At 34.2% G+C, this 20218-nt stretch overlaps 1 protein-coding gene across 3 annotated transcripts in view; it reads left to right on the plus strand.

Moving 5' to 3' along the window:
• The first annotated feature begins 2696 nt into the window (after positions 1 to 2696).
• Positions 2697 to 20218, plus strand: part of Sec5 (exocyst complex component secretory 5) — a 101936-nt gene continuing 84414 nt past the window's right edge. The window contains exons 1-3 of one of the 3 annotated variants that reach the window (XM_081754944.1): positions 2697 to 2797; positions 14135 to 14290; positions 16762 to 16914. In XM_081754944.1, coding sequence (XP_081611070.1) covers positions 14182 to 14290; positions 16762 to 16914 — 262 coding nt within the window. In that variant the 5' untranslated portion in view covers positions 2697 to 2797; positions 14135 to 14181. Of the gene's footprint in view, positions 2798 to 2864; positions 2884 to 2928; positions 3081 to 14134; positions 14291 to 16761; positions 16915 to 20218 lie in introns of those variants that run through there. The other 2 variants (XM_081754946.1, XM_081754938.1) reach the window with 2 other exon arrangements.

Here is a 20218-nt window from a genome sequence, read left to right on the forward strand (position 1 = left end):
CGTGAATGGAGAATACGTGTAGAACGTTACCCAACTCCATATGGTAAAATCTGTTTGATTTTCACATTTTCTCTTGAAAATAATTTCAACATTTAATATCTTCCACTTCCAAAATATTTTGAATATGTTGTTCAAGTGAAAAATCTCACCTCTTGACTCATTCAATACAGCTATTATCTTTGTCCTTGGATCCCAGTATGACAGGTGTCTCGTATAATCGATTATTGTGTTAATTGATTTTCTATCGTTGATCCAGAAGACAAAACAGTCACTCTTGCCAATTAATTCAGTATAACTACTATAAATATATGATATATTTAAGCTATTTGTCTTAACGTATTGAATTGTTAAAGGCAATATACAATTTTCGGACACTCGCCTCAAATTAAAAGATGGTTCGTAAAATTGTTCGAATAGGACTAAACTTAGCTGGCTATTCCTGCTACAATGCGTTGAACATATTTGTGACAGAGTTTCTGAGAGGTAATCGTTGTTAGGTGTTTCTAGTATATAAGATAACACTGACATTTCTTCTTGCTGACTACAAAATCCAATGTTGAAACATATGGTAAAAAATAAAAATATTCTTCTTGACAAAGCACTCATTCTTGTGTGAAACCTTTCTGAAAAAAAGAAAGAAAGACAACCTATTAACTGAGTGTTAGGTTTTGTTAGAATTAGATTAGGTAGCAGCTCGGAAGGCGAATATGGTTAAATGCACAGTAGCAAGTCGTGCCCTCACGTTTTTCACTTGAACCTATTACCGTCATTCTCTGTGCGACGTTCAAACGTGGCGATTATTTATTTTAACACTTCCCTGTCATCAAGGGGCAACTTCATAAGATTGCTCAAGAGAATTTTAATGCGTCTATACTAATTAAGCTAACTAGGATTATATTTTAGTTTCTTGTGTAGCTATAACTCCATTCTATCACGGTGAGAACTTTAAAGTGTTTGGATGAGTTGTGCACAAAATTTCCCTATTCTAATACAAGAAACATAAGTACTCAATTATCTTAACTCTAAACTAGTAAATATAAAATAGTTTTCATTTTGAAAGCATAATATTCGAAAAATTTCCGTTTTTTTTTTTCAGGCCTTCACAACACTGGTCTGAACACAGTACATCGAATACTCCTAACGATGGTCCTCCGCAGCCATCGACCCATCCATGTGCGAATGTTAACACCACGACATCGGCATCATGTGACAATCACCACTGGACATTGGCGCAGTGGCAGAGTGTTGCATTATCTGATGAATCATACTTTTTTCATCTTGACGATGGAAGAGTGCGAATACATCGTGTTCCAAGGGAACAGCTCCTTGACACCTGTACTGCGGGACGGAGGCAAGCTGTCGACGGTTTAATTATTATTTGCGGAACATTCACGTGAGCATGCATGCGTCTAGTGGAGCTCGAGCAAGGCATCATGACGGCCGAGGTGTATCATACATTGCTTGCGGACTACATACTCCCATTCATGACTACCATGTTTCCCAACGGTAGTGGCATTTTTCGACAAGATAATGCACCATGTCACAAGGCCAGGAGTGTGATGAAGTGGTTCGAGTGACATAGAGGCGAGTTCCAAGTGATGTGCTGTTCCCCACCCCCCAACTCGCCGGATCTGAATCCGATCGAACACACCTGGGATGAGATTGAACGTGACGTCAGGGCATATTGCCCTCCTTCCCGGAATTTACGGGAATTAGATGACCTATAATAATAATAATAATAATAATAATAATAATAATAATAATAATAATAATAATAATAATAATAATAGTAATAATAATAATAATAATAATAATAATAATAATAATAATAATAATAATAATAATAATAATAAGTAGTAGTAGTAGTAGTAGTAGTAGTAGTAGTAGTAGTAGTAGTAGTAGTAGTAGGATCATTGATAAATTATATTTTCTATGTAGGATTCTTGAAAAAGTACTTTGAACTACACACATCATTTGTCCCGTTTTGGCTCGAGGGCCGCGGTGGCTCAGTGGTAGAGCATTCACCTCTGGTGCTTGGGGTCCCGTGTTCGATCCCAGCCCCGCCAAGTGAACTTTGTGGTGGACAGAACACCATGCGCGTGGGTTTCCTCGGGGTTCTCCCGTTTCCTCCCACTTTCTTCATTCCACCATTTCATTCATTACTCATTATCACCGTCTCCTGTACCCTAACCGGCATAATCGTGGGACGTAAAGCTCAAAGATTTCATTTCATTTCATTTCGTTTTGGCTCAACTCGACTCGAAACTCGAGTCAAATTCGAATCGAGTTGGAGGAAATTTTTCCAGCCGAGTTCTTGAGTCGAGCTTAAAGATTCTAATTCGATTTGAGTCGAGTTTCAATGAAAACTCGCTCGTTACGATTTCTATTTTCTATATATTTCGAGGAACACCTTGATCCATATTAGCCTATAGGTACTTATTTCCTTTTTGAATTATTTTTAGTCTTCATAAATACGGTACCACTGTAATTAGAAAAACGAGCACTTTCTCTAATGCTTAGAGTCAACGCAACGCAAATTGTCGGTTTACTTTGCGGCATGCTGTGCGTCGATTTTATATATTACGCTCTATTTTATATACTGAGGAGTTGTATAGCATTTTGTACAAACGTACACGTAATTTGATCGACAGAATAATTAATAAATCTATTCTAATATAAAATTTTGCATAAACTGTGCGAAATATTGCCCCAAGTACCGGAAGCTGAATTTCTGTATCTGGTATCATTATACGAAAACATGAACAATATAGCAGCGGGATGCGTCCGTGTATACAACGTAAGTACAGCTGTACTAATAACTTTATTACCTTTATTTTCAGTTAACGTGGATGTATTTGGCACACAACGGAAGATATTTTACTTGTAAGAAAGCATTATAATCGTTAAGCATAAATATTAATTTGTGTTCACATAAGAAATAACACACAAGAGCCATACAGTTGTCTTCGAGACATTTCTAAATGTAACTTCGACTAGTAAGCGAAGCATCTACATTAATAAAATTTTAAAGATCTTCAGGATTGTTATTTCTCGATGTCTGTCGGTAATCGGCATAATTGGTAAGAAATATAAGTTGATATTAATAATCTTTTACGTAAACATACATTTCAAGTTTTGTTATTAAAATCTTCTATATTCTATCATAATTCATTTCACACAAGTCGTACTGATTAATTCACAACTGTAACTGATAAAATATGTTATCGGCATGTAATTGTAAAGAGTATATGTTATCTGTGCGTAGTTCACCAACTGAGATTTCTTACAGACCAACACAAATTAATAGAGTGAAGTTCGGTATGAGGCAGTTCTCTTGCTAAAGATTATAGCTAGTATTGTTATAAAAGTAGTGCGCTAGTATTTTTATAAAAGTAGTGCGCATCGTATATTTTCATGAGATCTACTTTTGTCTCTCACGAGAAAATAGTATTCTCAAAGTTTGGAACGTCGTAAATTAAGAATACCTCAACATAATAATGGAAATTAAGCAATACGGATTAAACCTATTTGCTTCGCAAAGAAAGAATGAATTACTGGCAGTAAGTACGCCAGAAATTTTTTCTTGGAGGGGTGTTCAAAATTAAAGAGGGGGTGCTGTCAGAATAGTGATATACATTTTTTAACAAACTCAAAGAGAACAGTATATTTTGTTACGCAACTATTGCAATACTATTATTACTACTACTACTACTACTACTACTAATAATAATAATAATAATAATAATAATAATAATAGCTTTTCGCTGTGGTAGGTTCAATAAAGTAAGTTCTCACATTTGAGCATTTATTATTATTATTAAACTAAGTAATACAATGAAACCTCTCAAATCTCCGTTCCTGCCCCTTCTTGGTTACGTTATTGGCTCTGAATATCTCTCATAAGAAAATTATTCATTGATTTAGTTGTTTTCCAGAAATCCAGTTTTCCAATTTACAATTTTTACGATAACATATTTTGTATCATCTGTTTTGTCTTTTTTAATGTAGCCTAATTTTAATAATCCCAGGGCTCATAGTGGTCTGGTCTCTTGTAAATAGTTGAAAAGTGACCAGAAATGGCCAAAAGCACACGAAAAAGTGACCAAAATCTCATCATGCCCCTTTTTTTCCTTTTGTCAATTTCTCCATCACCTCTCTTCGTTTGTTGTTTTGTTTCATCTTTTCTTCTTTTTGAACTTCCTCCTTTCTTAGGTTTTCTAAGTATGCTTTGTAGTTACGTTAAGCTGACTTAGCAGATGTAAAAAGCTTCTGAGTAAGTGGAACCAGTTCTGGCCTATTTCCGAATTTCTTCATCACAGACATTATATTTAACTTAGCATTAAGAGTTCTCAAAAACGTGAAATATTCAAATTCATCAGCTACCCTTAAGAAGAACATACAAGAAGCATAACACAAGACGAACATGATGAACCACACAAACACACACACAACCTTGAACGGAGCGTTAACTATTACGAGAGAAAACTAAAAGACTATTATGATAGAAGAAAGAATAGACATAGAAGAGTTCTCAACCCCACCTTGAGAGCTTGAGCATCCACCAACCATCCAATGTACCAGGGTTGGCAAAAGCCATGGTTTTTGTTGAAAAAAACAGGTTTTTTTGTTGTTTAAACCCGGTTTTTTTTGTTTGTTTGTTTGTTTGTTTAAATAATTTGCTGTATGTATTTATATCACATATCGATAGAAATAAGCTTATTTCGCCTTGGTGTTAGTATGCAACAACCGCGTTATCCTGGAAGGGGTCACATAAGCTTAAAGCGGAATCCAAACCGTTTCTCGGCTTACATCCAAGAGAAATTGTCCTCTATTTGAACTCGAAACCGGGACTAATTAGCCACAAATGCGATACATATGCCGACTCACTCACGAAGGATTCCTGATAAAAATACGTTGGATTAATCTTTACATATTTGTTAATATAATTGTCATTTCAGAAGGACAAAAAAATAAACAGTTGCACAAGTGGAACTATTATACAGAATTACATATGGATAATTTCAGAGTACTACAGAGTACAGAAGAACTAATTTAGTCCAAGTCAGTTCACTACGGCTTTTATTAGTCCAAGTTAAAGAAATATAACGACTTACTTTGCATATGAGTAAGAAAAATGAATAAAGATACGAATTATTTGAGTCCACTTTGACTCTGACCCATTTATACATAAATAGTTACCAAAGATTCTTATGATTTCAATAATTGCCTCTCGTGGGGTTTGTATGTCCCCCTCCCAAAAAAGTACGGCATTTCGATGTATTTTATCAATAGTAAGCATTATTAAAACGAAACAATGTTTAGAATTTTCCTTTGGTTGCGTAACAATAATAACAAACTATAAAAAAAATCACAAAAGAAACATCCATAAAGTTACTTAAAAAAAAGGTTGCTTTTGTAATATAATCTCTTTGAGTAATGAATGTGGAATTTAAGTCTGAATATAGTACGAGTAATATATGGAAGTGAAACGTGATAACCCACAAATGTGTGTTCATTAAGATTTTACGAATAGTTGCACTTTTACGAACATTTTTCGTTTCTTGGTTTAAACCAGCCAACCCTGCAATGTACTTTAAAAAGAATAAAAGCTGACTGTTTCACATGCGGCAGCAAGTACTGAAGCTTTCAGAAGAGTAATGAGTAACAAGTTTCTGCCTTTTTCCATGTATTTTTATAATATTTTTGTTAGAAAACTGCCAATGCAAAACATAAATCACACTAAAAAGTCACTTTACCTCTCAAAAAAGTAACTTTTAGTGACAAATTTGAGAAAAGTAACTTTTAGTGACCAACTTGAAAAAAGTAAATTTTAGTTAAAAAAGTGACTCACTATGAGCCCTGTTCCGCTCAATGAATTTACATGAATAAAAATATACTTTACAAAAAATTAAGCTAGCACCAAATGCGTTCCCGCATAACACTAGACTCAGTCTAAAAAATATATAATTCTTACTTCGATCGATCTCTTCATTTCTAAAAACGTTTTTACTACACCCTTCTAACATCCGCCCATTGAAACACCACTTGCAGAGCAGGCTCGAAACCAGCCACATAGCTTTGGGGGCCATGAATATGTTAGGAGCGGCCAAGTCATTCTTACAAATATCGAAATTGTGCATTTTGTATTGAAGTCTGGAGAGGACGTGGTTCAAAAGTTATTAGGTTTTATTAGTTTTTATTTATACATCCCCCTCCCCTAGGATCTATCGTTCAAGTGAAATTACAAAAATGTTTCCAGATCCGAACCTCATGTAACTTGAAAATTTGATTGAAATCGGTCCGATAGTTCAAAAGCTATTAGTTACAAAAATAGTCATTTTCAGTCTCATATGAATTGATTTATATATATATATCTCCCCCTCCTTCTCTTCCCTTACATTGCTCCGTAAAATTTAAATCACAAAAACGATCCCAGGCCTGAACCTTATCTATGTTGAAAATTTGATCAAGTTCGGTGGAGTGGTTCAGAAATTACTAAGTTTTATTTACTTTTTATACCCCCTCCCCCGGCTCTCAGTTCTACCATCAAAGTGAATAGCCTAAAACCAGCCAAGTCTCGAACCTCATCCATGTTACAAACTTGATCGAGATCGATCGGGCGGTTCAGGAGATTTACAGTCACAAACATAGTGATTTTCAATTTTATATATATATACACTGTAGATTAATTAAAAAACAAGGCTACGTTAAAGACTTTTAGCATCTTTTCTTTTAGACAATTCATTCATTTTTAATTCGTTCAATTATTCCGATTCCAAAGAAACTGAATCGGGTTAGGAATCATGTTGGTTCCTACTGTCTTTTTTTCGCTAATTGTTTTAAACGTATTTGAAGTAACGAAAAATGCATCACTGTCCTAATATTCACTCTTAGAATAGTCTTAAATTAATTAATGTGTCAAATATTCAGTGTTTAAAACCATAAACGAAAATACTGTTCTAGGAACCACCATATTTCCCAACTCCAGTAAGTTGTACAAGAAAATTTACAAAAACTTAAAACTAACCATTGTATCGGTATTTTGGTAGCAAAATCAACTGAAATATGAATTTTTATTCCTTTGATAGGGGGGAGGCAAGCCCCCTAACCCCCGAAACACTAATCATTACTCTATGTGAAAATTGAAATATAACCATATACCTAAAATTTATGTAGGTGAATAGAATTCAGCCGCATGCCTCATAAATATTAAATAGTTCTCACTAACACTGGCATCACCACAGAATTTTCTTTTCCATTTGAACGATTCTCTTCTGTGTTGCAAACTTCACGTGCCAATTTAAATGAGTTTAAATCAGAGAGAAATTCGTGAGAAATTAGCTAATCAAATATAACATTCGCCATTCGCCATTGGTTATTTTTCATGAAATTCATGCTAGTAAAAGAAGAGTATGGTAATGTGGTATTTTCAGGAGTTAAAATCTGCGTGTTGTTGGTACTATTTTAAGTGGAAGCAAGCTGACAACAGATATTATGGTGTAGTGAGGAAATTAATCCATATCATTGAAAGATGGTAGTTGTATGTGACATTTCGATTGTGAGTTTTGTAACTACCCATATTATTGAAGAAAATGCGTTGTTACGTTTTTTAAGATGACACGGATTATTGAAATTGAGCAGTAAGTGTGGCAAATGTAGGAAGGCATTGAAAATAAAGAAATGGAGGATCATTAATAGTGTGAAATGCCATTGGCTAAATGTACTTGCTTTAGAGGACACAGAGTTGTCGATAGTGAAGATACTTATCTAGTGCTTTTAGCGACATCCTAGTTTACGTCTATATCCACCATCGCTGACGCGCCTTCTCCCTACGGACACAGTCTCTAGTTACCGCTCGGGCTGCCTGCCGCACTCGTGCCCACACTCGCTTAGATAGTATTCGTGCTTTGTAGTACCCACCTAGCACATTTTTTTTTTTTTTTACACTAGTTTTTATAGCATATTTCCGAACTCAGTATTTACAGACAAAACGGTGAAATCCTCTTAAAGTGAATGCTTGCTAGGAAATTATTAAGAAACACTTAATATGGTGATGACTAGACTTCGGATTTTTGCATATTTGCATGTTTTTTTCTTGATGTGATATTGATATGCTATTTAAACAGAAATTTGTTTTAGCTGTTTTGGGATAAAATAGCAGAGTTTTATAGTGCATATATTTGCATATTTCGGAGGTTAGTGCATATTTATGTCGTTATTGCATATAAATGCATATTTAAAGGAACGACCAAATTGATAATTTTTAACGTCCAATAGCTTTCCTTATAAATGGAATTTCAAGTTTGTAATATAAATTGACTCAAGACCTTTAATGGTTCATTGTTGTCGGTTTAGCATACCTTCCAAGGTCATGTGAAGAGAGAATAAGGAAGGACAGTGATTCAGCCTCCCGGCAATGATGCACCAATGTCAGTTTTTTGGAAGAAGATATAAAGAACGATGTCAAATCACCTACAACAAAATTTCCACGTCACTCATCTCGGCAGTTGAAGTTGCTACTATTGTGTGTGCGTGTTTGTGTGGATTTGAAATTGTGTGTTCGTGTGGCAGTATAAGAATACCAAAAGAAAAATCTGGGCCCATTTAGTTGTAGTGCGACATCTTCCAATTAGAATTTTAACTAGCTCAGAATTTTGTCCAATTTTTGGCCATTTTTGTCCACCCAAGAAAAAATTTTGTAGCATTCAAATTAACAAAGAAGGACCATTCCAAATTTTCGGCCACTTCGATCACCTGTAGTGCGACATCTTCAAATTCGAATTTTCACTTGCTCAGAATATTGTCCATTTTTGTACACCCAAGAAAAAATTGTACCATTCAAATAAACGAGGAGGAACATTTCAAAGTTTTGGTCACTTCGATCACCTGTAGTGCGACATCTTCAAATTCGAATTTTAACTATCTTGGAGGTACAAAAAATAGAGAAAATTCTAAGCTAGTTAGAATTCGAATTTAAAGATATCACACTCCTGGTGATCGAAGTGTCCAAAATTTTGAAGTCGCCCTCCTTTGTTAACTTGAATGGTACAAATTATTTTGATGGTACAAAAATGTACGGAAATTGGACAAATTTTGAGATAATTAAAATTCGAATTTGAAGATGTCACACTACAGATAATCGAAGTGGCCAATTTTTGAAATGACCGTCCCTCGTTTATTTTAATGGTACACAATGTTTTGTTGATGGTATATGAATGCACAAGAATTGAGCAAAATTTTAAAATTGTTAGGCTTGTTAAAATTCGAATTTAAAGATGCACTACAGGTGATCGATGTGGTGAAATTTTGAAATTTTCTTCCGTCGTTTATAGAAGTTTTTCTTGGTTGGACAAAATTCTGAGTTAATTAAAATTCGAATTTGAAGATGTCGCACTACAGGCCATCGAAGGGGTCAAATTCTGAAATGACCCTCCCTCGTTTATTTGAATCGTACATTTTATGGTGTGGACAAAAATGGACAAGAATTGGGTGAACTTCTGAGCTAGTTAAAATTCAAATTTGAAGTTGTCGCACTACAGGTGATCAAAGTGACCAAATTATGAAATGTCCCTCCTTTGTTAATTTCAATGGTACAAAATTTGTTCGTGGGTGGACAAAAATTGGACAAAATTATGAGCTAGTTAAAATTTGCATTTGAAGATTTCGCCCTACAGGTGATCGAAGTGGCCGAAATTTTGAAATGACCTTTCTTTGTTAATTTGAATGATACAATTTTTTTCTTGGGTGAACAAACATGGACAAAATTCTGAGCTGGTTAAAATTAAAATTTGAAAATGTCGCCGAAGGTGATCGAAGTGGCCGAAATTTTGAAATGGCCCTCCTTTGTTAACTTAAATGGTAAACATTTTTTAGGGGGTGGACAAAACTGGACAAAAATTGGACAAAGATGTCGCACAAGAATTAAATGGGCCCGAAAAATCTTCATAAAGTTATCTTCTGAAACAATGGATTGAAGTTGAGATACGTTAACAATTCAAGAAGAAAATATGTTATGCAAAGTGTATGTTAAACAAGTAATATTTTCAAAGTAAGCAAGCTTGATTTTAGAAGAGGACTTTTTTTTTTTTGACAGCAAAAGCTCAAACTTCAGCAGTGCTCAATTGTCTGGCCTCCTTATATTTTCATAGCAGTTTCAAGTCTAATAAGGAGTTTATACAACGGTGAAACAACACAGATGTGTCTTTTTTTTTAATACACGACAGAGTTTATCCCAAAGAAATTGTTCAAGAATGTATTTCGGAAAGAAATGAACAACCCTTTGGAAACGAGCTCTAAATTAATTAAAATATTTGCTTTACAAAATCTAAAACTTTGTCACAGCAGTTACTTTCTGAGATAAGGAGATAAGTTCCCAAGTTTTCCTTTAAGGAGTTTATGAGAGTATTTAAATATAAGCTTATGTTGCTCTGATACGCAGCCCGGTTTCTCGAAACGTAACTTTACTACTAAGTGTTCTGTTATGTTTTCGATAACTTTACCTTCTTCCCATTCATACTCCATGTCTTGCTCAAATCACTTTATTCCATTTTAAAGTATCAATATTATACATTGTAAATTATTACTGTTTGAAACGGACAATGTTACGCTACAAGAAAATGTTCTAGGATTTACACATAATTGGATACAAAAAGTAATTTCAAGTGAATTTATTTTCTTTTAAACAAGAACATAAGGTTTTTGAATACAGGCTTTTAATATAGTAAAAACAGATGTGCGTCTACGCGTAAAAAACGATAGTTTACGTTTACGTGTCAACTATGCGTAGACAATGTAAACAACGTAGACTATGTAGAATATGTCAACAACACCTAATTTAATATGGCATCGTGGACAATAAAGGAGCTTTATTTTGTCGTTACCTTGCGAAATTGCGTACAAAATAAAATGCCTAGACCAGCGAATAGTAACTTTCGAATACTTAGTTTCGTCTTGCTGAAGGAAAATGAAAAATATTATGCATTTTGTAAAATATGCAAGAAAAAATTGGCAAATACAGCAGATTCAAGACTGAAAGCCCACAGGTGAGAATTAGTTTTGTAAATTTCATTATAAAAGCAGTGCTCGAAGTAGAAAATCTAAAAAAGTGGTATGTGCAGAGCAAACATACAGATTAGATAATTCCTTCTACTTTTTATATGTTAATCATTTCCCTAATCTTTCGCTGCACCGAAGCAAAACAACTGAATGAGGAAATATGAACAAACGAGCAACGAAATTGTTCCTTACATTTGATAGTGGTTGTCTACATAGTCTACACGGGAAAAGGTGTAATGTAGATTACGTATAGATTACAGTAGACAATCGCGTAGACGTAAAATTATACTTTACGGCACATCACTGAGTAAAAACAGTCTTGATAAACGGAAATTTATTTTAAACAGAAATATTTCATGGTCCCATGAATTTAACGGTAAAAGAACATGGTTAAATTCTCTTGAGTAGGCGAAACCTATATTGCGAAAAACGGATGTTAAAATATATTTTTTAATGGAAATTTTCAAGTTTCTGGAATGTGACATTTAGAAAATTTTTCGACATTTTGTAAGAGGTTAGGTATTTGAACTACGTTGTCTGTAAAGGTCTTTGTTTACTTGTTACCCTACATATTTAACCTTTACTCCACCGCCATGTAAGGGCCCAGATACCGTGTGACTTTTTGTACGAAGTGCAATTTACATAGTAATTTCCCAATACCAATAACTCGTTCTCTAGCTGGATTAGAGGTATGGAACAAGGAGCACAACATACACAATAGTTCAAAAGGGAGCCAACAGTAGAGTGTGAAGCGCTGAAAAGGGCGTAGCATCTACTTTTTGTCTTGGCCTTTGAAACTGTAGGTAGGCTTTTTTTGTTTGTTTGTATGTTCACTGTAAGTTTTATGTGTATTAATTCGTAGCACAAATAAATACTGTAATTGAATACGGTAGGCCTATGCACAACATTTTATCTCGCTATGTCCATTGTATGTATGTACATTACTTATTTTTTAAAACATTCATCTACGTTCTTTAACTTTAAAATCTTTAACGGAAATTTTTGCTAATGCTGTTCAATTTCGCTAGGTAGGTTTTATTATAGCTTATGCTTATTTACTTCTCTGAGTATATTTATTCTTTATTGACAGATACTTGGCGCATTCTTTTTTATTTGTAAATTATATATAGGTTATATAAGTAGATGTATATTTAAATTTCACATACTGACTATGAGCTGTTTGAACCCGGAGAAACCAAATGTATTCAAGAAGCCTTGGACGCTTGCGGAGCTAAAAATATTAAAAGCGACCTTGCGTTTATCAATACTCATTTGAGTTCAATTTCAAAGATCATAATAAGATCAGAAGAGCAATGATTAGGACTTTGTAGTGCATTTGAGTAGTTTGATTCAATAACGAAACACACACCACCAAGACCAAACGGACAAGCATTTCTTCGAAACGCACAGTCAATAGACGCGAAAAATCCTGGCATAAAATTCTTGTCTAATGTAAATAAAATGTTCCTGGAAACAACGACACACGAATTTCAGATTTATCGGCAAGTAACATTGCTTCTTTGAAATACTGTCCCTTAACGATCCGTGACACGGATGGAACATTTTCGATGTACAGTAATGTTTTGACTGATAAATGCAGGTTTTTACCAGAAAACACCGAAAACTACATAGTTGTGTATTGTAGCATGAGTGCATCATAGTTATACACTAAGTATATGTACTTCAAGTAATACAACTTCTTTTTCTCTAAAGATAGTAAATATCCCCATTTAACATGATGCATATTTACAATTTTTAGTGCATATTTGCATATTTTCAGTGCATATTTTCGTCATTTTTAGCGCATGTTTGCATGCATATTTTGCCGTTTTTTAGTGCATATTGATCCGAAGTCTAGTGATGACAATGAATTTCCTCATAAATTACAAGAATTCCACGTTTTTCAGTCTGAAAATACTGGACCTATTCTGCAGCACAATGGCCAAGATTTTAAACCAAAAGATTTTCATGTTCGCCATACGGATTCTTTTCGTCACTTTATTACTTGAACTAAGGATAGTCTCACAAATAGTTATGTTAAGAGACAATTTTGTGTCCAACCCTACACGACTAATTTTACAAAAAAAAAAAAAAAAAAAAAAAAAGTCATTTATTCCAAAGTTGATCGTCCACGTAGTTTTTGGTTAAAAACGTAATAATTAGTTCCTTTCTGTACCAAAATTTAGTATTACATTTACATAATATTGCCGAGCGAGCGCTAGCTAGTGAATGCGGGTTAAAGCCCCGCAGGGCACATTGTTTGTTGTCTTTATTACAGCTAAATGAGAACGGGGACCTGTGTTCTAGAACTTTGCCGCCATATTGGTTATGTTACCGTTACATTGAAAAGTTACTTTGTGCACGTTTCTTTACAGTATATTGCTTACCGCATTTTCTACAATTTATTTTTAAATTTATTAAGCCATGACTTTTACTTACTACTTTTAATAGATTTTCCTGATTATCACCAACCATGTTTACAAAATAAATTCTCATTACATTCCCATAACCCTACCTTGAAGTAACCTTGCGCCAAGTAGTTTCCTCCGCTTAACAAATAGTTCCATGTTTATGACCGTTTATATAAGAAAATAGACACAACTTTTGCTCTTTTCATACATTATCAAGCACACAAACAAACAAATTATTCATTTCTTCCCGGTAAGTTTTCAAAACTTTGCTAGAAACGGACGACCCACTTTCGAACTTAACCTTTAAAAAAGTCTAAAGTAATTCTGCCCACCTATTCTGTGTATTTGCATAATTCCCAACGTACAACACTTTCTACTTAAAATTTATACGTTGCTGAAAGATGACCATGTTCTTATGACTAAAATTTATAAGTAGACAAACTAAGAAAGTGTACATACTATGAGTCCTAGTGCTTTTTTTTTTTTCTTTTTAGTTATATAAAGTTAATGTAATTGGCCTGCCAATAAATGTGATATGTTGGAAAAATACTTGTAAAGGATAAGGTTTCTGTATTATTAAAATACTGAGTGTTCAATGTCGTATACAATTGAAATCCATTTCAAATTAAATCATGTGCAAATTTTCATAAATGTATTTTTTTTTTCAGTTGCTAAATAATTGGTTTCCACGAGGAGGTGGGACAGACGGTATAAAATGGGGCCTCCGCCGGTGGTAACGGGTGTGTCGCCGAAAGAAGGCCCACCAGGAACTAGGATTACAGTGCGTGGAGAAAATCTTGGGAGTGGACCCACAGATCTTATAGGTGATCAACTACTTTAATAAATTTGTATTCAGGAATTAAGACTTGATATTTTGGGTACTAAATGAACTGATAGCATGCGTATTGAATGTTACAAAGACAGAACTTACCTGCGCACCCATTTTTAATACAGTATCTTGCCCGTTTCCATTTCAACGACCGCTTGCCATCATCTTCTGTACGACTTCTTTCGAGATATTCTACGTTGCTTTGTAGATTCATAGACGTATATTGTTCAACACTCATTTAAAGATATTTTTGAAAAAAAATATTCTATATTCCGTTTTGTATTAAATAATGATCGAAAACCAAACTACTATCAAAACAAGTGTCTAATTCATAAGATTTAAATATAATCATGCTTTATCATTAATTGAACGGAGGGCCTTACGGAGTTTTCTTGGACTCATAAACTAGTTGACTGTTTATAAAGTCGAAGGTGCTATGAATCCAAGTTCGTTTCAAAATTTGTGTTAACATTATCTGTAAATAGACACTTAAAATCAGAAGAAATACAACAGGAAGTGCGTTCTAATAATTTGGATTTTTGAAATCAAGCTCAAGTAAGATTTTAAATTTATGGGCCCAGATTCCTAAAAAGCTAACTTTTTATCCCCGAATTTGTACTGCTGTAATAGTTAAAAGAATCAATAGTATGTGGAGATTGTGAAGTATATTAACCCTTCAAGTGAAAACATTTAAAAGTCAATTCAGGGTTGTATCTGAAGTCAACGAAGACGGTCTACAGTCCAGAAATGTTACTGGTAATATACCGTAAGTCAAAACAGTGTTAAAAATCCTTAAAGGATTCGTAATTAAGATAGCAAGCCGTCGTTGAAAAGTAGAGAAATAAAATTAAAAACACGTCTGCTTAAATAACATCAATATTTTTTTTAACGCGTATTTGGTTTTCAAATCGAAAAATATACATCGAAGTATCTGTTTCCTAAACTGTTATGTTTAATATGCTTCGGCTACTGCTGTACACAACAAAACAACTTAGTAAAAAATATGCATAAGTTAAATCACTTTTGTATCACTTGATCTATTCACAATACGCATGTAGATATACATTTACCTTTCACGAGTCTGTTTTGTAGCCACATACACACAGAAGTTATACGTATTTCGAGAAATGAAATATTATTATGTATACCTTTATAATGCTTATGATATTACGTTGCGAGCCTACCTGGGAGCCATCTACAGGTATGTTAAAGAACAAAGTAAGATAGCTAAATAAAATTGTGGAAAGGATATTGTATTGTAATCCACAAAAGAAAAATTTATTAGAAAAGGATGAAGAAAATGAGTATAAAACAGGCAATGGTTTATTATTTTTTTCGGTGGGGCACCCAGTCAAAAAAGGCAAGCCATCCTGAATGAGGTTTTCCTCATTCACACCGGGCAAATGCCAGGGTGGAACCTAATATATGGGTCCCAGGCCGTTTCCTTCCTTCGTTTTCCCTAGATAGTGTGCTCGCCGAGGGACGTCATCCCTCACAATGTGACGGGCTAACAAGCCCATAGATGCCGAAAGCCCAGAAATCTAAATCCTTTATTATTTTTCACAGTCTAAAATGTGAGGAAACATCCATTACAGAGTGTATAGTTTTACAAATTTGACTTTCTTTACATAAATAAGTTACTGTGCTTCTGCTGTACGTTTTAATAATCATTGTAAAGAATTCGAACAAACAAAAGAAAATATAAATTGGTAAATTGTTTATTTATTATCAAAAAGGAATATTTGATACGACAGTATAGAGGGTGTTTCAGAAAGAATGACCTGATTTTAAAAGTCCATATGTATTGATAAAAACACTGCAAAAATTAGATAAATTGCAAGATACTCGCAAAATCTTCAAGTTTTAGCTATGCTATTACAAATGCTCTGTGTGTCTGCCAGCCGCAGCACGAACAACACCTAGACGATAACTAAATTCCATCATTTCATCGGACGTGCAAGGCCGACCTGAACTCTTACCTTTGCACAAGCATCCTCTCTCTTCAAATTGGCGATAACAACGACAAATGATTTTGGGTACAGGCGGATCAATACCAAAACGCCGACTAAAAGCATACTGGATCCAAATCACTGACTCAGTATTTGCAAACTGCAGCATATAAAACGCGTTCTGTTGAGCGGGCGCCATCTTACTTCTGACAGACTGCAAACTAAGAACTCATTGGCTGACATCTAACGGCGATTTCCTGAAACTCTAGGCCACGCCCATTCAAACAACGCTCATTTCCTTGCCTGCACATCCCATGTTCCGTAATTATTACTGCTCAAAATCAAGTAATTCTTTTTGAAACACTGTGTATGAAAAGGATTTTAGATAATTTTTCAAACGTAAGTGTATATGCTTTAAAAGAATATACTGTTCTGTCATGATATTCTATCTTGTAGTCATATTTCAAACTTGCCTTTATATCTTCCTTTATTCAGCTCTACTTTCTATATTTTATAGGTTTGACTATATGTGGTTGCGAGTGCCTTCTCTCAGCAGAATGGAAGTCCCCGAATAAAATAATTGCTCGCTCTGGTCCAGGGAAAGGACGTGGAGAAATTATAGTTACGACGAAGTCTGGTGGAAAAGGGACGTGTACCATACAGTTTCGAGGTAAGTAGAAGTGGTTCCATAATTTTCCGAATATATTTAGGTATTATACGGCAAATTATGGATGCAAGTACATATCAAATAATAGGCTTACTTTTTAATAAAGTGGATACTTGCAAATATCTAGAATTGATATTAACAGAAGAAAATCATATTCACGAAGAAATTAAATGTCGACTAAAACCAGGGAATTTGTGTTATTATTCACTTCAAAATCTCTTGTTGTCGCGAATTCTGTCGAGGAATTTGAAGCTTAAAATTTATAAAACGATAAACATGCTTGTTGTTCTGTATGATTGCAAAACATGGTCGCTTGGTCTGAAGGAAGAACGTAGACTGAAAGTATTTGAGAACAAGATCCTGAGACGAATATTCGGACCCAAGAGGAACGAGAATGGAGAATGGTGGAAACTTCATAACGGGGAACTACATAATTTATACCGTTTACCAAAGATTGTTAGGGACATCAAATCTAGGAGGCTTAGGTGGACAGGTCATGTAGCCAAAATGGAAGAAGGTAGGAATGCTTTCAAAGTCTTGACTGGAAGACCCATCGGAAAACGACCATTAGGAAGACGTAGAGGAAGATGGGAGGACAATATTAAGATGGGTGTCACAGAAATAGAAATACAAAATAGAAACTGGATTCAGTTGGCTAAGGATAGAAGTCAATGGAGAGCTTTTGTGAACGCGGCATTGGAACCTCCAGGTTCCATAGGTTGGTTAGTTGTTTAAGTATTATTTGTCAAGCCACGCAGAGAAGAAAGTACTTTCATCAGTTTCACATTTGAGAACTAGCTGCGCTCGTGAACAGACCAGAGTTAAAATTATTTCATTTCGTAATTTATTTATTTATTTTTTCGATTGAGAGGTTAATTTGGATAAAGGCGTAACTAGCAATTCTTCAATTTTTCAAGAGAGCAGAAAAACAAACACCGTTATCCAATTAATCAACGTGTTCACACAATATTTTTGGAGACAGGCGTTCGCTACGGAGCAGAGATATTACCTTAACACCACCTAGACACATGCGGACATGCTCAAACTTGCAGAAAATATGTATATCTCATTTTACTGGAAATAGGTTGATACGCCCGTATCCAAATTGCTCCTTCAATTATGAGTTGGAAGTAATTTCCAATTACGAATAAGTAACTATGATTTGCTAAAAGTAAATACAAAAAGGGGGATGGTGGAACGTAAATAAATCTGGCGACTTAATGCTTAAAAAAAAAAAGTCTATGAACAACGACATTATGAAATGGTTTAATCATCATCATATGTATTGTGCCATTATTGGCAGCACTTGCCGCAGCTGAGAAGCTTCCATGTTTCACGGTCTTCCGCTAACCTCTTCGTCTTCACGTAACAATTTTTCTGTTTTGTTATCGTCCCTCAATTGTAGCCTTTTTCGCTCTTCTGCTACCATATCCTATAGCACCTCTCTCATGATACAGTTCCTTTTTAGCTAATGTCCCAATCAATTTGTGTTCTCAATGGGTTTTGGAAATATTATGTTGTTAAGTGTGAATAGCGGTGAGTTATTTAAGATTCCTCTCAGAGAAAAAGAAAACTTTTATGTTTAAATGCAAATAAGTCGTTACTATTGAAAACCTATATTATATAGACGTAATTAAGTAAAATTATATTAGAAGTTACAAACTTATGACTATATTTCAGAAAAAATAAATACATCTAAGGAATGTCAACAATAATATGTGTAAGAAATAAGAACATGTGAAAAAGTAACAACATTAACAACTGTAAGCGTACTGTTTATCGTAATTTTTCGTCATCTCATACTTGTAGTAGACCTATCAAACATGTTATTTCAAAAACAAGTTTCTGCTGCACACATTTGGAAACTGTCATTTGGTACAGACAGTATTTGACCGAATAATAAAAGCAAAAATTTATGTGGAAAGAAAGTTCTGTTAACATTTGATTCAACAGAAAAAGGAACGCAAATATTGTAAAATATTTTACAAGACATTATTGAGTATGTACTTTTTATAATAGTGAATATGTACTTTTTATAATACTTGAGGTCATAATAAAAGGAAAATTGTTATGTTTGAATAAAGAGGAAGGACGTAAATATTGTATAATCTTTTTCAATACGTTTTTATTATTATTATTATTATTTTACTCGAGATTTCTTCATAGTTTGTTATTAAAATACTTACCAACATATGCTCATTTTATTGTTCTAACAAACCAATTTATGTTGATAGTAAAGTAGTTTAGATTGATCGAGCTCCTGGGCCTTCAGAATTTCATGTCACGCTCCCCCCCCCCCCTTCCGTTACGAAATCCTGGCTAAACGAACCAATATATGTTCCAGTAAAATAGTTTAGAATGATGGAGCCCCTGGTGTGATGACCACAGTATTTCATGTCATGGACCCCTCCTCCCTTCACGAAAGCCGGCTACGTGCCTGGAGCCTGTGTGAATTTCTATAGACCGATGTAGCACAGGACTATTCCAGGACTACTTGACCTTTTTGAAGACAGTTTATATACTAATCAGTATTGGTTTTCATCAGTTTACTTCGTATTTTCATATTTTATTTTGAAGTTTTCTCTAGTTGTTCATACCTTCTGTTTTCCTTGAGACAAGCAAATGAGCTTGGTTGTCTTTCTTTTTTGTAACACAAAAGTATACATTTATAGGAAAAAATATAAAATTTGATATGCGTAAGGTTTCAATTACAATACAGTTCATCGTGGCTTTGCAAATACTTCACATGCGTTAGTAAAACAAAACTGACCAAAGTGCTAAATACATTAATAACATCTATGTAACAGTTTCGACAACGTAACATCGCCTTCATCAGATATGTCATCTAGGATACAACGGGTCTAATGAAGACGATATTACATTAGTAACTGTTACACAAGTAAATTAAATAAGCATTAACTTTGTATTCCGAAAGAATATTTCTTCTTCTATATATTTTCTACTCTCTCTGGAGTCTTCCTAAGTAACTCCTGTCTTGTTGCTACTCCATTTCTTAAATAATGATTCACGAAGAAGACATTCTTCAAATACCAAACTTACAAGTCAAATGAAAACACTAACTTTTTTTTTTTTTTTTTTTTTTTTTTTATTAAGAACCTCATACACCTTTACTTTTGGGCTTCTGTCCTTCAAAAAGGAATAATCTAAATGGTCTAAATAATTATTTGCCAAAGTATACCGCTAATAACTGTAAGAAACTATGTACAGATGTTCGAACACATGTGTTCTTCCAACGCTTGTGGGCAAATTGAGTCTTACTTACATAAAAACATTTTCCCACTTAACC

Source organism: Thermobia domestica, chromosome 1 (genome assembly GCF_964235325.1).
Source record: "Thermobia domestica chromosome 1, izTheDome1.hap1.1, whole genome shotgun sequence".
Classification (NCBI taxonomy): domain Eukaryota; kingdom Metazoa; phylum Arthropoda; class Insecta; order Zygentoma; family Lepismatidae; genus Thermobia; species Thermobia domestica.